The 13,183-nt window shown below is 41.0% G+C and overlaps 1 protein-coding gene across 2 annotated transcripts; it reads right to left on the bottom strand.

The window, feature by feature from the left end:
- Nucleotides 1-288: 288 nt before the first annotated feature.
- trappc14 (trafficking protein particle complex subunit 14) lies at nt 289-12,930 on the bottom strand. 2 transcript variants are annotated; one of them, XM_086196880.1, is made up of 13 exons: nt 12,727-12,930; nt 12,232-12,622; nt 10,343-10,426; nt 10,132-10,261; nt 8,879-8,965; nt 6,868-6,988; nt 5,817-5,964; nt 4,575-4,636; nt 3,256-3,428; nt 1,881-2,020; nt 1,437-1,654; nt 853-1,017; nt 289-439 (listed from the first exon to the last, which is right to left on the bottom strand). In XM_086196880.1, the coding sequence occupies exons 1-13, from the start codon at nt 12,771-12,773 to the stop codon at nt 436-438; spliced, it is 1,770 nt and encodes a 589-aa protein (XP_086053006.1). In that variant the 5' UTR covers nt 12,774-12,930; the 3' UTR covers nt 289-435. The 2 variants fall into 2 exon arrangements, with proteins under 2 accessions (XP_086053006.1, XP_086053005.1); XM_086196879.1 differs by having other exon boundaries at nt 12,232-12,930.
- Nucleotides 12,931-13,183: the final 253 nt, after the last annotated feature.

Raw genomic sequence — 13,183 nt, 5'->3', positions numbered from 1 at the left:
TCAGCCTCAATACAAATCTTGCTTCTCATTACAGACTAAAATTGGGTTTGAAGTCTGTCTCTAACTAGAGAAATAAAAGAATCCAGCTACTTGATTTATTCAGCTTAATTTGTCATCCCACATCTCTTTTCCTTACAAGAACACATTAACAAAATGGAATGATTGCTTGAATTAAAAAAAGAAATCAACTGATTTAAAGAAGGAAAACTCAGTGAAACACAGTATCTATTCTATCATCCTCTTTCCTCATCACATCCGTGTCCCCCCTCCTCCTACTCCTATTCCCCCTCCTCCCCCCATCAGGACACCAGCTCCCATCCAATCCAGCAAGTGGTTTCTCTCTTCCTTCGGGCTGAGGATGAGGTTCTGGTGTCTGGACAAACGGATCCAACACTGTGGCTTGAATGTCTCCAGTTTAAAAAAAAGTCCTCCAGTTCATCTTGTAAGAGAAACAGAGAGTTTTAAAAATTGCAGCATCCAACTTGTCCACCTTTTCCTCAGATTTAAGGGTAAATTCAATGCATTATTACATTTGTATCATATCTTTCAAAGTCTAATTCATAAATCGCATGAGTGTGACTCGCTGACTTGCTAACCTGGAGGTGCAAGATAGCATTTAAAGAGTCACACTGGGGCAGCTTCACATCACCTTTGTATGGTTTTGCTTTCATCACTAATTCTGATTGTGATTAAAAATATGCATATTGTTTCACCACTCAGCGACAGTTTCCCTACAACAAAATAACGCCTCTCAACCAGCTAGTTCCAACAACTAGGTACTAGTTCCAACTACTAGATAGCTTCCAATTACTTACTAGCATCTCACCTGTCCTGACCGCGTCACCTTCTTACCTGCCACTTGTCTCCCGGATGGGCTCCAGCACCAGAACTTCACACTGTCTCTTGGCTATCTTGTCTAGGGAGATGAGATTAGGCTCTGGAGGCAGGTGGGGGGTTCGGCCCAGTGGAGATGCTACAGGAGGGTTGTTAGCTCGACACTCCATCACGCTACCTGACCTACAGCCAACAGAAACCGGACACAATGACGGACAGGGAGCGTGTAGCTGCTTCTCTCTCATCCTACGTGTCGTTTATGTCTTAAAAAGAACATTTATTTGTTGCTAAAATCTATGTTGACTCACACAGCATTGTTCATTCCCTCAGCAAATGAAAAGAAATTCAAATTTATTCAAATGTTGCACGATGGCTGTGACATGTCAGGAGCAGTTCTCCACTCTTGTTAACTAAAAATAGGCCTTGGGAAAGGCAGGAAATATGAGACAGGATCCAGTAAAATTTCAAAATAATATATAGTATATTAATATGTCCTAGGGAAGCATGACTGACTCTGCAGCTCAAATCAGACAGACAGGATCTTCAACTCTGAACTACCAATTCTGAGAATGTTCATCCTGACGGAAGCGTCACCTACATACCTAACATGGTGCGTCCTGGACAGCTGCTGGTGGGAGAAGCTCTGCGAACGGCCCACGCCATGCCTCTCCAGCAGCTCTCGAACTGCGGGGCTGGGTGATGATGATGATGATGGTGACAGCAACAGTGAAGGAGAGCTCTTCAGGGGTGATTGAGGCTCCACGGGGGGAGTGGACACGGAGGCAGAAAACTGCAGTTTCATTTTCATATGCTGGCTGAGCTGAGGTGTTAGCATGAAGTGGGAGAGAAAGAAAGAAAGACAGTACAGAGAATAACATGAGATATGACTCATCCAGAAATAATAGAAATGAATAATGCTGCATCCGGGAGGTGACATCAGTTACATGAGTCAGGAAACGCAACGCTCTAAATAAACACGGAGGTGGTGACATCACACACACACACACACACACACACACACACACACACACACACACACACGGTACCTCAAAGAGTCCAGTCCTGAGGACCTGGAAGGCAACTGTGAAGGAGATGGTGGAGCCTTTTCTGCACTGGCCCAGGTTGTTGAGAGGAGACCGGCACACCACTGCCCTCAACCTGGGATCCTGCTGACCCCCTTTATGAGCTGGCAGATAAAGGGATATGGGGTGAGTGTGTGTGTGTGTGTGTGTGTGTGTGTGAGCAGATACAGGAGGGGAAAAAAAAACAGAGATTGAACAGAAATAGAAGAGCTGATTTAAAATATATGATGCATTCAAGTGCTCACAATAAATTCAATATAATTTAGTTTCCATCAATACTCGTCACCTTTAAATAATCTAACATGATATATTGTTTGCATTTGATATATTTAAAAATAGGGACGCAGAATATTAGATCTTTTCCGCTGATATATATACAACTGATTTGACCTCTGTATGATACTTACCAGTCAATATTATCGGGGAAAAAAAACAAGCTTACCTGATATTTACATGTGGTAAATAGTGAACAAGCGGAAAACATTGTGAAACTGGAAAAATCAGCGTTCATTAAAGCCCATAAAATATGTGTTTATTTTTGTTCCTTCATTGTCAACAGCAGGGGAGCGTTGTCGCCGTGCGTCGTCTGAGGTGTCCACTCAGTTCGTCTCCTCAAACTCCAATTGTCTCAGAGTAAGCGTAAGCAGCTACTAAAAATTCTGATTTCATTTACTCAGTTAACTACTTGTGGGTACATAAATTGTGTTTTTCTTAATTAGTATCATGCCTTTAAGTTAGTATTACTTATTTTTCCAAAGGTTTATCTCATCTATTCTTTTTCTTATCTGACTCTTTAAATGCTTTATTCTATGTCTTTATTTTTAACATCATTTTCTTTGTTTTTCGTATGTTTTCGGGGTAGATATTAAGTGCCTTGAGCACCTTATGGTGGTCATGTACATGCCCCTTTTCGAATTCTTTCCTATTTCCTACACTGTAACCGTTCCTTAACTTTGCCATCTGGTGTTTGAAAGGGGAAAACGGTTTTCTTTTGTAACTTACACTCTTCTTTTCTTTATGGCATGAAAATATTTGATATTGGAAATCAGTCCAGATTTTAAAAATAAATGAAAAAACTTAATAGGGTCTTTGCCCCCGAGTACCTCCGGGCTCAGGCCCTAATAAAATAAATAAGAGATACCAGTATTTGTAAATACCGATGTTATTGTGCATTTTACAATACACAAAGTTGGGACGGTGAGCTTTGTTTTACAAAAAAACAAAACTTTTTTTTTTTTTTTTAAACATACTATCCAGAAGCTGTTTAAAATAAAAAGCATCATCTGGTGTCAACTACTGACTAAATTTCTACTGAGGTCATCTGATGTCTGCTGCTCACCTTCAGGATTCCAGATGAGACGGACGGTCAGGAAGTCCTGCAGGTTGTTCAGCAGAGTGTATTTTACCCAGAAGTGCTCCAGAGGCCTGACAGCTCTGGGACAGGAAGCAGTCATCACCAGCCGAGGACGGGCCAAGCAGATGCTGGGCAGTGAGTAACAGGTGGTGATGTACCTGTAGAGGACCGGTCTTTAGTTTCCCTCGAGCCATCAAAGATCCGTCAAAACATATTTTTGCCAATATGAAACGTTACACACGTACGCAAAAAATTAACGGAAGACACGTGGGGTAATTCACAAAAGGTGTTGTAGTGTAATCCTTCCATCAGAGGGCACTCAACTAGTAAATAAATAGAACCAGCAAGGAGGTCATGCTAAGTTGTTAGCAAAACGTTTCCATGTAAATAAGAATTCTCGTCTTTTCCTCCCAGGCGATGTCCGTGCGGTCACTCCTGTTCATCGCACTCATTCGCTTTATTCGCAAACTAGTTTGTCAGTTGAGTAGAAGCTAACATGAAAACAATTATACTTTATACATGCAGGAACATTAATGGCAGGGATGCGCCGTAATATCAGCCTATGCTTTATGTATTAGCATCAGTTTGATGGCTGGTACTTCCTAGCTAATTGGAAACAACGCAGTAAATGTGCCATTTTTTTCCTAACTTTTTCAGATTTAAAATGCTCACACATCTTTTTGTAATGCTGTAAGCATAAATGGTGAATAACACAACAATCTGTAATTGTAGAGATAATATCTTCTGTGATTAATATCTGAGTAATATGTTGCATCTTATATCAGGATATAAGCTGCCATGTTGTGCGTCTTATATCAAAAAGGTGTAACTAACTGTGGCACAATCACTTTGGTGCACCTTTCAAACCATGAACATTTTTTTGATTAATGAATATTTAAGTCCATGCTTCCACCGCATGTGTTAAAAGTATCCCAAAATGTTACTTTTGTCAGATGCTAATTTGCTCACTTGTTAACAGCAAACACAATTTACTATGTTGTAGACAAAAAGTGATTGACTGCTAAAGATGGCAAGCAAGAGGGAAAAAACACACACATTCAAAGTTGCAGCATGAATGGCGTAACTAGCTTGATAGTGTAGTAGACATTTGGTGTCAATCTCTTTTTTTTTTAATCCCAAATATCAATTCTAGCACTGCCTCCAAAAATCCAGCATTGTTCAAGCTCTACAGGACACAAGCAGACACTGAAAGTGTTAGATTGAAGTTCATAATCTCTAAATGATCAAACGCTGCAACGATGCCACTGAGCAGATCTGCTGAACACCTCATCGGGAGTGGTTACCTTGGGTAGGTGAGTGCTGGCGTGCACCATTGTAACACAGCCGTCAACGGGACTTCCAACCCCTGCAGAAATAAACGCTGTTATATTTTTGAAGATAATTAATTCTTTAAGAATTCATTAGCATTCAGAATATTCCTGAAAGTTAAGTCTTTTTTGCAGTCGGTGTTTTGTCACCGTTGCAGTTACACAGGGTTAAAGAATAATCACCTTCAATGTCAGCACAAACCTCTTTGAGAAAACATCAGCTGAACTTCCCCGCCAGCCAACCACACAGCCACCAAGGAGGAAGTGAGAAAGACTGGGGCAGACTGTTTACTTGCTCAGTGTCAAATTCATTAAAATAGAGGCAGCAATGAAAAGTGGGAGAGCGATAAAATTTCAAAACTTCTGGATCCTCACAAAACAACGTACTTGTGTGAGTCATGACAGCTTGTTGTTTTAGCTTCCCAATTTATTTTTTTTCACTTCCCCTCCTATACTGCAAAAAATGGTTCATCACTACCTGTCAGTGTATTTAGGGAATTAATCCTCATTGTCTTTTAAATCAGTCCAATGTGATACTGTCTATTTCATAAGATTAAAAAAAATTCAATCAGTGAAATTATGGTTAAGAACAAAGCTGCAGCTCGTTTAAAACCATGACTGACATCACTCGTCCACAAGCATTGGTGTTTTTCTGGAGGCTTGCCTCATGATTCCAGAAACAGAATATGTTCAGTGTTCCGTGGTTTCTCTGGAACAATGACTAAACTAAATTGCTGCGAGCAAAGACAAGAACGTCACCTGGAATTCATCATCCATCTTGCAAGCTAGAAGACTGCATCATGGTGGTCACTGTGAACTCTTAGGCTTTTGGATGAGTCCTGAGTAACATTCTTGGTTTAGCAGGGAGCAGAGGTGCAATGAGAATCAGTACATGAACTTAAGTCATGTACTGAAGTACTTATGCTTCAGCAAGTACTTAAAAATTCTGCTCTGCTACATTTAAGAGAAATACTGCATACACGATCAGTTTGTTTCATCATACGTTAGTTTTACAATTCAACTGCATCATCTTAAAGTTATCTCGCAGGAGTACATAGGGGTGAACATTTTTCCAGGTATGTGTAATATCGGCAGATATTTTATGAACATTTTCATTAAGATCTTTGCACTATGACAGGAAGAACTATGGGCATGTCATCTCCCTCCATGCTGTGAGTCCCCAAGGAAACCAACTGCACCTCCATCAGATCTTCTCACCTCACTGGAGTCCTCCTCTGCTTTGTCTTCTAGCTGCAGCTGGAACAGGAAGTTCTGTTCTTCCAAGGCACTGAGCATGCTGGGTAAGTGTGACGACCTGTTGTCCACGCGACAAAATGAAGCCACTGTGACCTCAGCTGATTGGTGGCTTTGGAGGAGACAGGGAAGTATTACATACATTGGAATTCTGAAGGAAGTCAAATGAAATAAAACAAATATTCACTTGCACTACCCATCATTGCTAGCCAGGGTTTAGCTTGACCTAGCTGGGGTTTAGCACATACTAGCTGGCATTTAGTTTGTACTAGCTTGGGTTTATCTTGTTTGAGCTTGGGTTAAGCTTAACCTAGCAGTTGATTAGCTTGTACTAGCTGGCGTTTAGCCTGTTCTAGCTTGGGTTTTTTAGCTTGTACTAGCAAGCGTTTAGCTTATTCTGGCTGGTGTTTAATATGTGCCAGCCAGAGTTTAACTAGTCCTAGCAGGGATTTAGCTTTTCCTAGCTGGCATTTGCTTATGCTTATGGTTGATTACCTTGTCCTAGCCGGTGGCTAGCTTTTCCTGGCACCGGTTTGCTCATGTGTACTGTTTATTAGCTCATACTAACCAGTGGTTAGCTTGTCCTAGCAGGGGTTTGCTCATGCTTACTTTTGATTAGCTTGAACTAATCAGGGGTTTGCTTGTCCTAGCATCTAGCAGCAGGTGATTGTAGAGCTGAGTGGAGGTGTTCATGATGTCAGGGGCAGGGGGCGTACGCTTCCGCTGCCATTGAGGCCCAATTTGAATGAGTGTTGTGTTTACAAGCGGCAATGAATTATGCGACAGACTCTAACTTTGCAGAAAAGCAAGTGCGAGCTGTAGTTTCCAACAATGAGGGAGGGTGGGGGCTCACTGCCACATGTAAAAACAAAGGCCACCTTTATTCTGTCTTATTAGATTTGAGCCTCTGGCTGGTTTGTAACATGTGATCTCTACTGCTTTATGCTGTCTTGGCTACTGCTGAGGATATGATTTGATTTGTAAACAAGTGCAGAAGATGTGTATATTTGCTTACCAGACATTGTCCACTATAAGAACAGAACCATCAGGCATCATGGGGAGGTAGGACAAGTTGTAGTTGGGAAGGATTTTGACATCTCGGACACACATCTCCTCCTGAAAGCTGCAGTTCAACACTGACGAGAGACAGAGAACATTAGCCTACATTCCAGGCAAGGAAATAAAATTAAATCTAATATAAGATTCTTTTGTTTTGGCTGTTGGTGGTATGTTCCTCAATCACTGCCGCAGCTGTGGAATCTATCAAGTTTTTTGAACCACCAGGAACCCTGGAAGGGAGGGCCTAAGGGAGAACATGAGCATGTGCAGCAGATGAAGAGGCTCAGTCTGACAGAGTTGATTTCCTCCTTCCCGCATGCATCTCTGTTTAGCAAGCAGCAACTAAACAGGCTGTGAGAGGCTGACACGTACCGTGTAACACCATCTACCACCCCTCCCACCCTGGACACAGACCATTTGAACCCCTCTTGGGGAAAACTGAGATTGAATAACTGCATTGTACTCATCAACTGGACCTCACACTGCAACATTCTACTTCCTCTGTTTCATTATTCAGTATTCCCTCTTCATGCTTCATTTATTGTTGAGCTTTCAAACAATTCACCAAACAGGACTGAGCACAATTCACTCTACCTCCACTGCAGAACTGTTCAGTTCTAAAACAAGCACCCATGCATATTCCAAAAGTTAAAAATTAAAAAAATTTATTATTATGCACTGCCAATATTTCATTCACGGCATCCTTTTGTTTTACTTCATTACTGTCACTAACATCTCGGGATTTAAATCATCAAACTAGATCATTTACTGTAATCAGCGATAATTTAAAAGTGGGATTCAGGAGAGGAAAATAATCACCAAGATACTGGACAAAAAATAACCCACAAGTTTCTACTACAACGTGTGTTCTATCTGTTTTCCCAGGTCTCGTGCAGTTGGCAGGGGTTCTTCTTTGCTCCAGCTCTGATAAAAAAAAAAGTGACTTGACAATCATGTGGGCCCTTTTCCTCTGTTCCTGTGTGATACTGTTAGGTCCATCACATGCCCGCCACAAACAGAAGAAATGCCGCAACGACAACTAATTTTCATTTGAAGTCTATTTAAGACACATGGCAGTTATGCTAACAACGCATGCTAACATTACAATAAAAAAAAAAAAACCCAGGGTGACACGACTCATGGTTTTAGTATCCCAGACATTGTTACATTTCATTTTTGCTAAAAACTAAAATAAAAATAATGTAATTTTTTGCTGGGGTCATCTTCTCTTCTGCAGTATTTCTAATGCTACGTTTATGATGTCAAATTTGCATTTATCCCCCCCAAAAAAGTGCAGCTCCAAAAAATAATATTGTAGCTGGCTATATTCCAAATTTGACAATATTTCGATTTATTGTGCTTCCCTACATTATTCAGGTAAAGTAGAAATAAATCACACATGAGTATGACGAAGTGTTGTGGCCGGAGATGAGGAAAAAAATAAGAGGCAGAGAATTATTTTAGCATGCAGTTATTGAGACTAAACTCAAAATAAGTAAGATTTGTTTTCATGGAGAAAAAGTGGAAATGTCGAGAAAAAAGTCCAAGTTGAGATACGTTCACTGTAAAAAAAACAAACAACTTATACAACCCTGATTCAATCATTATCTAACTGTTGTTCCAGTAGCTGAGAGGTTAGCTAAGTGGTGGAGCTTATTTCCACCACATGGGAATCCTGAGACTAAAACCTTAAGGAACTTTTCAGATGAATTTGATGTACTGTTTTTTTCTAATTCCTAACTATTTAAATCTTCCTCCTCTCCTTTCTTCCATGGCACTAATACTTCTTGTACTTTTGTGTATCTTGCACACACACTCACACATCATTTCTGCAGACATACTAATTTTTATGCATCTTGAATTGTGGTAAGTGGTGGCCTAAAAGTTAGAGAAGTGGGACTGACACTGCTTCAATCCCTTTGGCAAGTGTGTGTGTGTGTGTGTGTGTGTGTGTGTTGCTAGTCTACCTTTCAGGACAGTCAAGTGTTTCCCAGAGACACTCAGCTGCTGGCACTGGACAGTGGGAGGAGGAAGAACATTCAGTGTGGTGCTAACTGGTGATAGAAGCAGGACACAGAAACAACAGTTAATGTGCGCACACATGCACATACCCAAGCAAGCGCACACACAAACACACACACACACACATTTCTTTGTTTTCATGCGGTTGATTACATGTCTGTGGACAAATACTAGAATTGAAGCACCAGGCTCATTAATCTCTTCAATTCAGAGGGTCCAGATTTGACGAAACACTAAGTTGACAATTTGAGATGATGATGTCATCGTGTTACCCATCAAATCAATTAACCTGTTGCTTTTTTGGAGTCTTTTAACAGAACCAGCTCATCTGCGACTGTGTAACCTGCAGCGAGCGAGAATCACCATGTGTCTCGCATTCGCCTGGGACACACATGACACTGTCAATCAGCCAATTGTCCAGACATCACTGGGTCCAATTCATAAATGTGGGACACACAAACTGAATAGAAAAACAGTTTTAGGGCCAGGAAAGAGGAGGAATGAGGAAGCTCCCCCCCCCCCCCCCCCATCGTACAGTATGAGAAAATAATGGAAATGTCAAGAAGAAAGTTAACTTGTGTCTGTGCAGGGAGCATTGTCAGGGGAGCGACTGACACTGTGTTCCTGAGCTAAAAGAGAAAGAATGTCTTTGTTACTAAAGCTGCTTCTGAGGGACAAATTTCACCAGTTCATCCACGCAACGCTTTTCATGGAGGCAGTCACCAGTAGAGATTAAGTCTAAAAAGGTCAATTTTAATCTCCGAATGTCAAGTTTATTGTCGATATGCATGATAAAAAGGGAGAAAAAAAACTTCATCTAAATTACTTTGACTTCATGTTTGACATTTCTGCTTTTTTTTCCCCTCTAAATTTCAACTTTTTTTCTAGAAGTGTATGGTCAAAAAAGACAAGTTCTTACTTTGGACTTTATTTTTAACATTTATTTTCTCGAAAGTACATAATAGAACCTAAATAAAAAATTCCTCTGCCTCTCTCTCCTCTTTTCCCCTCATCCCTGAACCCAATACTCATCGTAGTGAAGGATTCAAACTCTTGCTTATCATCTTTGGATGGACCGAACAAACAAATCACCATCATGGTTCATCTGATTTTGAACTCAATCTCCCATGATTCTTTGTGGCTTCAAAACATTGTGGATGAGGAATTTCGAGCGGTAGAGGGAAGGTGTCACAATCACCTTGTGCCTTGAAGGTGTGGAGGTCATTTCTGAAGGTGTGTGAGGGGCTGCGGAGCTGCAATAGAGTCAGGTAGCCATGTTCCCTCACATCCGCCTTCTCCCCCTCCTGCATCCACACTGTCACTATGACCTGCAGCAGAAAGGTCAAGGTCGGACACTGACTGAGCAAGTGTATGCGATGGTGAATTAAATTGATCAATACACGTCTGACCTTGGCTTTCAGTGTGTTGATGGGGAGCTTGTCCAATGAGACAGCCAGACAGAAGATGACTTGTTCATCTATCACCAGAGAGGACTGCCAGACAAGCAGATTAAGGTAGCGGAGGAGGTGAGAGATTAAAAAAGTCATGTTTTGGTTTGGGAAGAATGTTGAAATAAAGAGGAGAAATAAAGAGGAAAAAAAAAGAGGAATCCTGATGAAATTGAGGAAATCCTATTATTGAAAAAGACAATATATATATAAAGGATAGTAAAATGTAAAAAAAAAAAAAAAAAAAAAAGGTCCGGTGTCGATAGTTTTAAGTGGATAACTGACAAAAATAGAATATAAGATATAACCAATGAGAATTTTTAAATGAGTAGTTACAGCTGGTTTTGTTTCGTTCAAGTCATTATGGCTGCACCTAAGAATCATTTTTTTCATTTTTTATCCATTTTCACAATTATTTCTTTCATGAAATGTCAGCCAAATTTGAAAAATACTCAAAAAACGCTCATTTGGATCCTGATATTTAAGAGTACGGAAGCAAAGAATGTTGGACATTGGACACTTTGAAAAAACAAATGAAAAGATAAATAGACCTTTCTTTTGATCGAATAATCAATTTATTCATGTTCTTGCCTCAGAGGGTGTGGTAGTTTATCTGTTCCAATGCTGTATTTACACTCCCAGTTTACAAGGACGTGAAGCACCTGGAAGAACCATCAGTTTTCTAGGCTTTGTTAATGTATATCTCTGCTCAAAAGCTTGAATTGGTTCAACCTGGGAAGTAACCGTGAAGAGTTCAACATGTTGAGACTTTCACCCATCAGCAGCCTGGCAGGCGGACAAGATCTGTCACTGAAATTGAACTGTACCGTTAAGCAAGCCCAGACACCTCCCAATACATGTAGAAGTCATCGTTTTGCCTTTAACGAAGTTTTAACTAATATTTAGTACAGTGAAGTTCACAGTGACACTTCACCCCAAGTGATTTTTGTCTTTCAAGAACTCACAAATAGGTTTCTTGAGCTAATAAAGTAATTTATCCCTCCTGCATCGCTTCTCTGCAACTCCAGAATGCAGAAAGAGCCAGCCACATTTATTTAGCTAGAAGCTCATGACAGATAATAGCAAAACTGTCCAAAATCATCTCTCCAGTGCGTCACCCAGTGTAACTCGCATCTTCTTTATCCAGCCACACTCTCAGATATCCACTAATATTTTGATATGAACTTAAAAAAAAGAAAAAAAACTGACTGGATCTGGAACTGGAACCACTTCCAGTTCAGCGGTACTGGGAAGAAGAGCTCAACTGGATGGGGCAAGTCTGTTTGTTTTCAGTTGTTTGAAGATTACTGAAACTACAGCTGGATTAAGGAGAGGTAGGTTATACCAGGTGAGACATTTGAGAGCAGTGTTTTGGCAACTGATTCAACTTTCAGATCGTCCCATCATATTTGCGAACAAATCACCTACTGATGATTCAATTACCAAGAGGGGAGAGAGGAGTTATATCAGTGAGAAGCCAACATGGCCGCCACTATGGTGAAGCACAACTGAGTGGAGAAAAGAAAAGAACTGTGGTGGGAACCATGTCTGGGATTAAAGAGGTGAAACATGGAAGAAGGATACATTTTAAGACGCTCCAGCTGGTACTAAGGCACCAATGGAAAAAGCAAAGATGCTCTGGAGGAAATAACATCAATCTGTTTCCAAACTTTATGCGCTTAAAGAAATGGGGGTTGGGGGTCTAATTCATAATGTGTGGATACAATTTTCAGAATATACAAAATGAGGATATCATATAATGATACATTTTCATTTATGCAGCTTGTGCAAATCACCTGTAAAAAAACAAACAAAAAAAAAACCGTATCGTGCATCTCAACCCGTTTTACCTTGACAGGTTCCCTCTGATGTCCCCCATCACTGCTGGAGCTGTTCTGGATGTGAAGCGGGGAACAATGCCTGAATGTTCGGTTGCTCTCCGGTCTCCTTCCACGGTTGTCAGTGGTCTCAAACTCCCGTCCCCCGCCCTCCTCCTCGCCGCAGCAGTTCAGGTGATCCGTGTGCTCATCCCCGGGTCTATGCTGCCAACTCTCAGCCGCACACACCGTCGCTACAGCGTACAGGGAATCCACCTGCTCCCTCCACGCTGACCCTCCACAGCCCACCGCATCCCTCCACACTGCATTGCGGAACCGCAGAACCAACAGGCACTGGACGGTCTCACCCAGGTACACGTGTTCTCTCCGCGGGAGGCTGGTGTACTCCGCCGGGTCCGACAAGCTTGTTATTGGAGCGACAGGAAAATACATAAAATAGTCACATTGTGATTCCATATCAGAGTCGTGAGCTAAGAGAAGCTAACATCTGCTTCAATGTCAACAAACCGAGGCGGAAGTGCCACGGTCGTTTCAAAGTCGGACAGAGACACCATAAGTCCGTCTGTCAGAGCACAAGCTTCCTGAAACTGTCAGTTCATTATCACAAATAACGTTAAAAAAGTTGCGCCCATCTTCTCTGGAGCCTCCTTCCGCTGCTAGCAAGGGAGAAAGTAGCCATACAAACAAGCACCACGGTTAATCGATGTCCAATGAAAGATCCACAACCAGACGATAGTAATCGATCGTCACAAAGTCGAACTAACTATGAACGAGCATAGTAGGACGAATGACTTACGCAATCATACCACTAATTAGCAAAAATAAATTGATTTAATATCTGTAACAACTTATATTATTTTGCTTTCATGTGCCATTTGAGTATGATTTTTAAACATTTTAATTCAGTATTCTGTGCTAAAGGGAAATGCATTGTCAGAATTGGTGGAAATTGTGATTGATTGTA

Source organism: Aulostomus chinensis, chromosome 24 (genome assembly GCF_037954235.1).
Source record: "Aulostomus chinensis isolate RoL2024-O1b breed Wild chromosome 24, RoL_Achi_v1.0, whole genome shotgun sequence".
NCBI classification, from domain to species: Eukaryota; Metazoa; Chordata; class Actinopteri; order Syngnathiformes; family Aulostomidae; genus Aulostomus; species Aulostomus chinensis.
This window is presented reverse-complemented; position numbering and strand designations above follow the sequence as displayed.

Excerpts from the sequence above, each read along its gene's own strand:
- trappc14 (XM_086196879.1), bottom strand. The coding sequence starts at position 12,675 with ATGGAATCACAATGTGACTATTTTATGTATTTTCCTGTCGCTCCAATA. Across the intron at positions 5,965-6,867 it reads CTTATAGTGGACAATGTCTG|CCACCAATCAGCTGAGGTCA; the intron begins GTAAGCAAATAT and ends TCTCCTCCAAAG. Across the intron at positions 1,018-1,436 it reads TCCAGGACGCACCATGTTAG|GTCAGGTAGCGTGATGGAGT; the intron begins GTATGTAGGTGA and ends TGTTGGCTGTAG.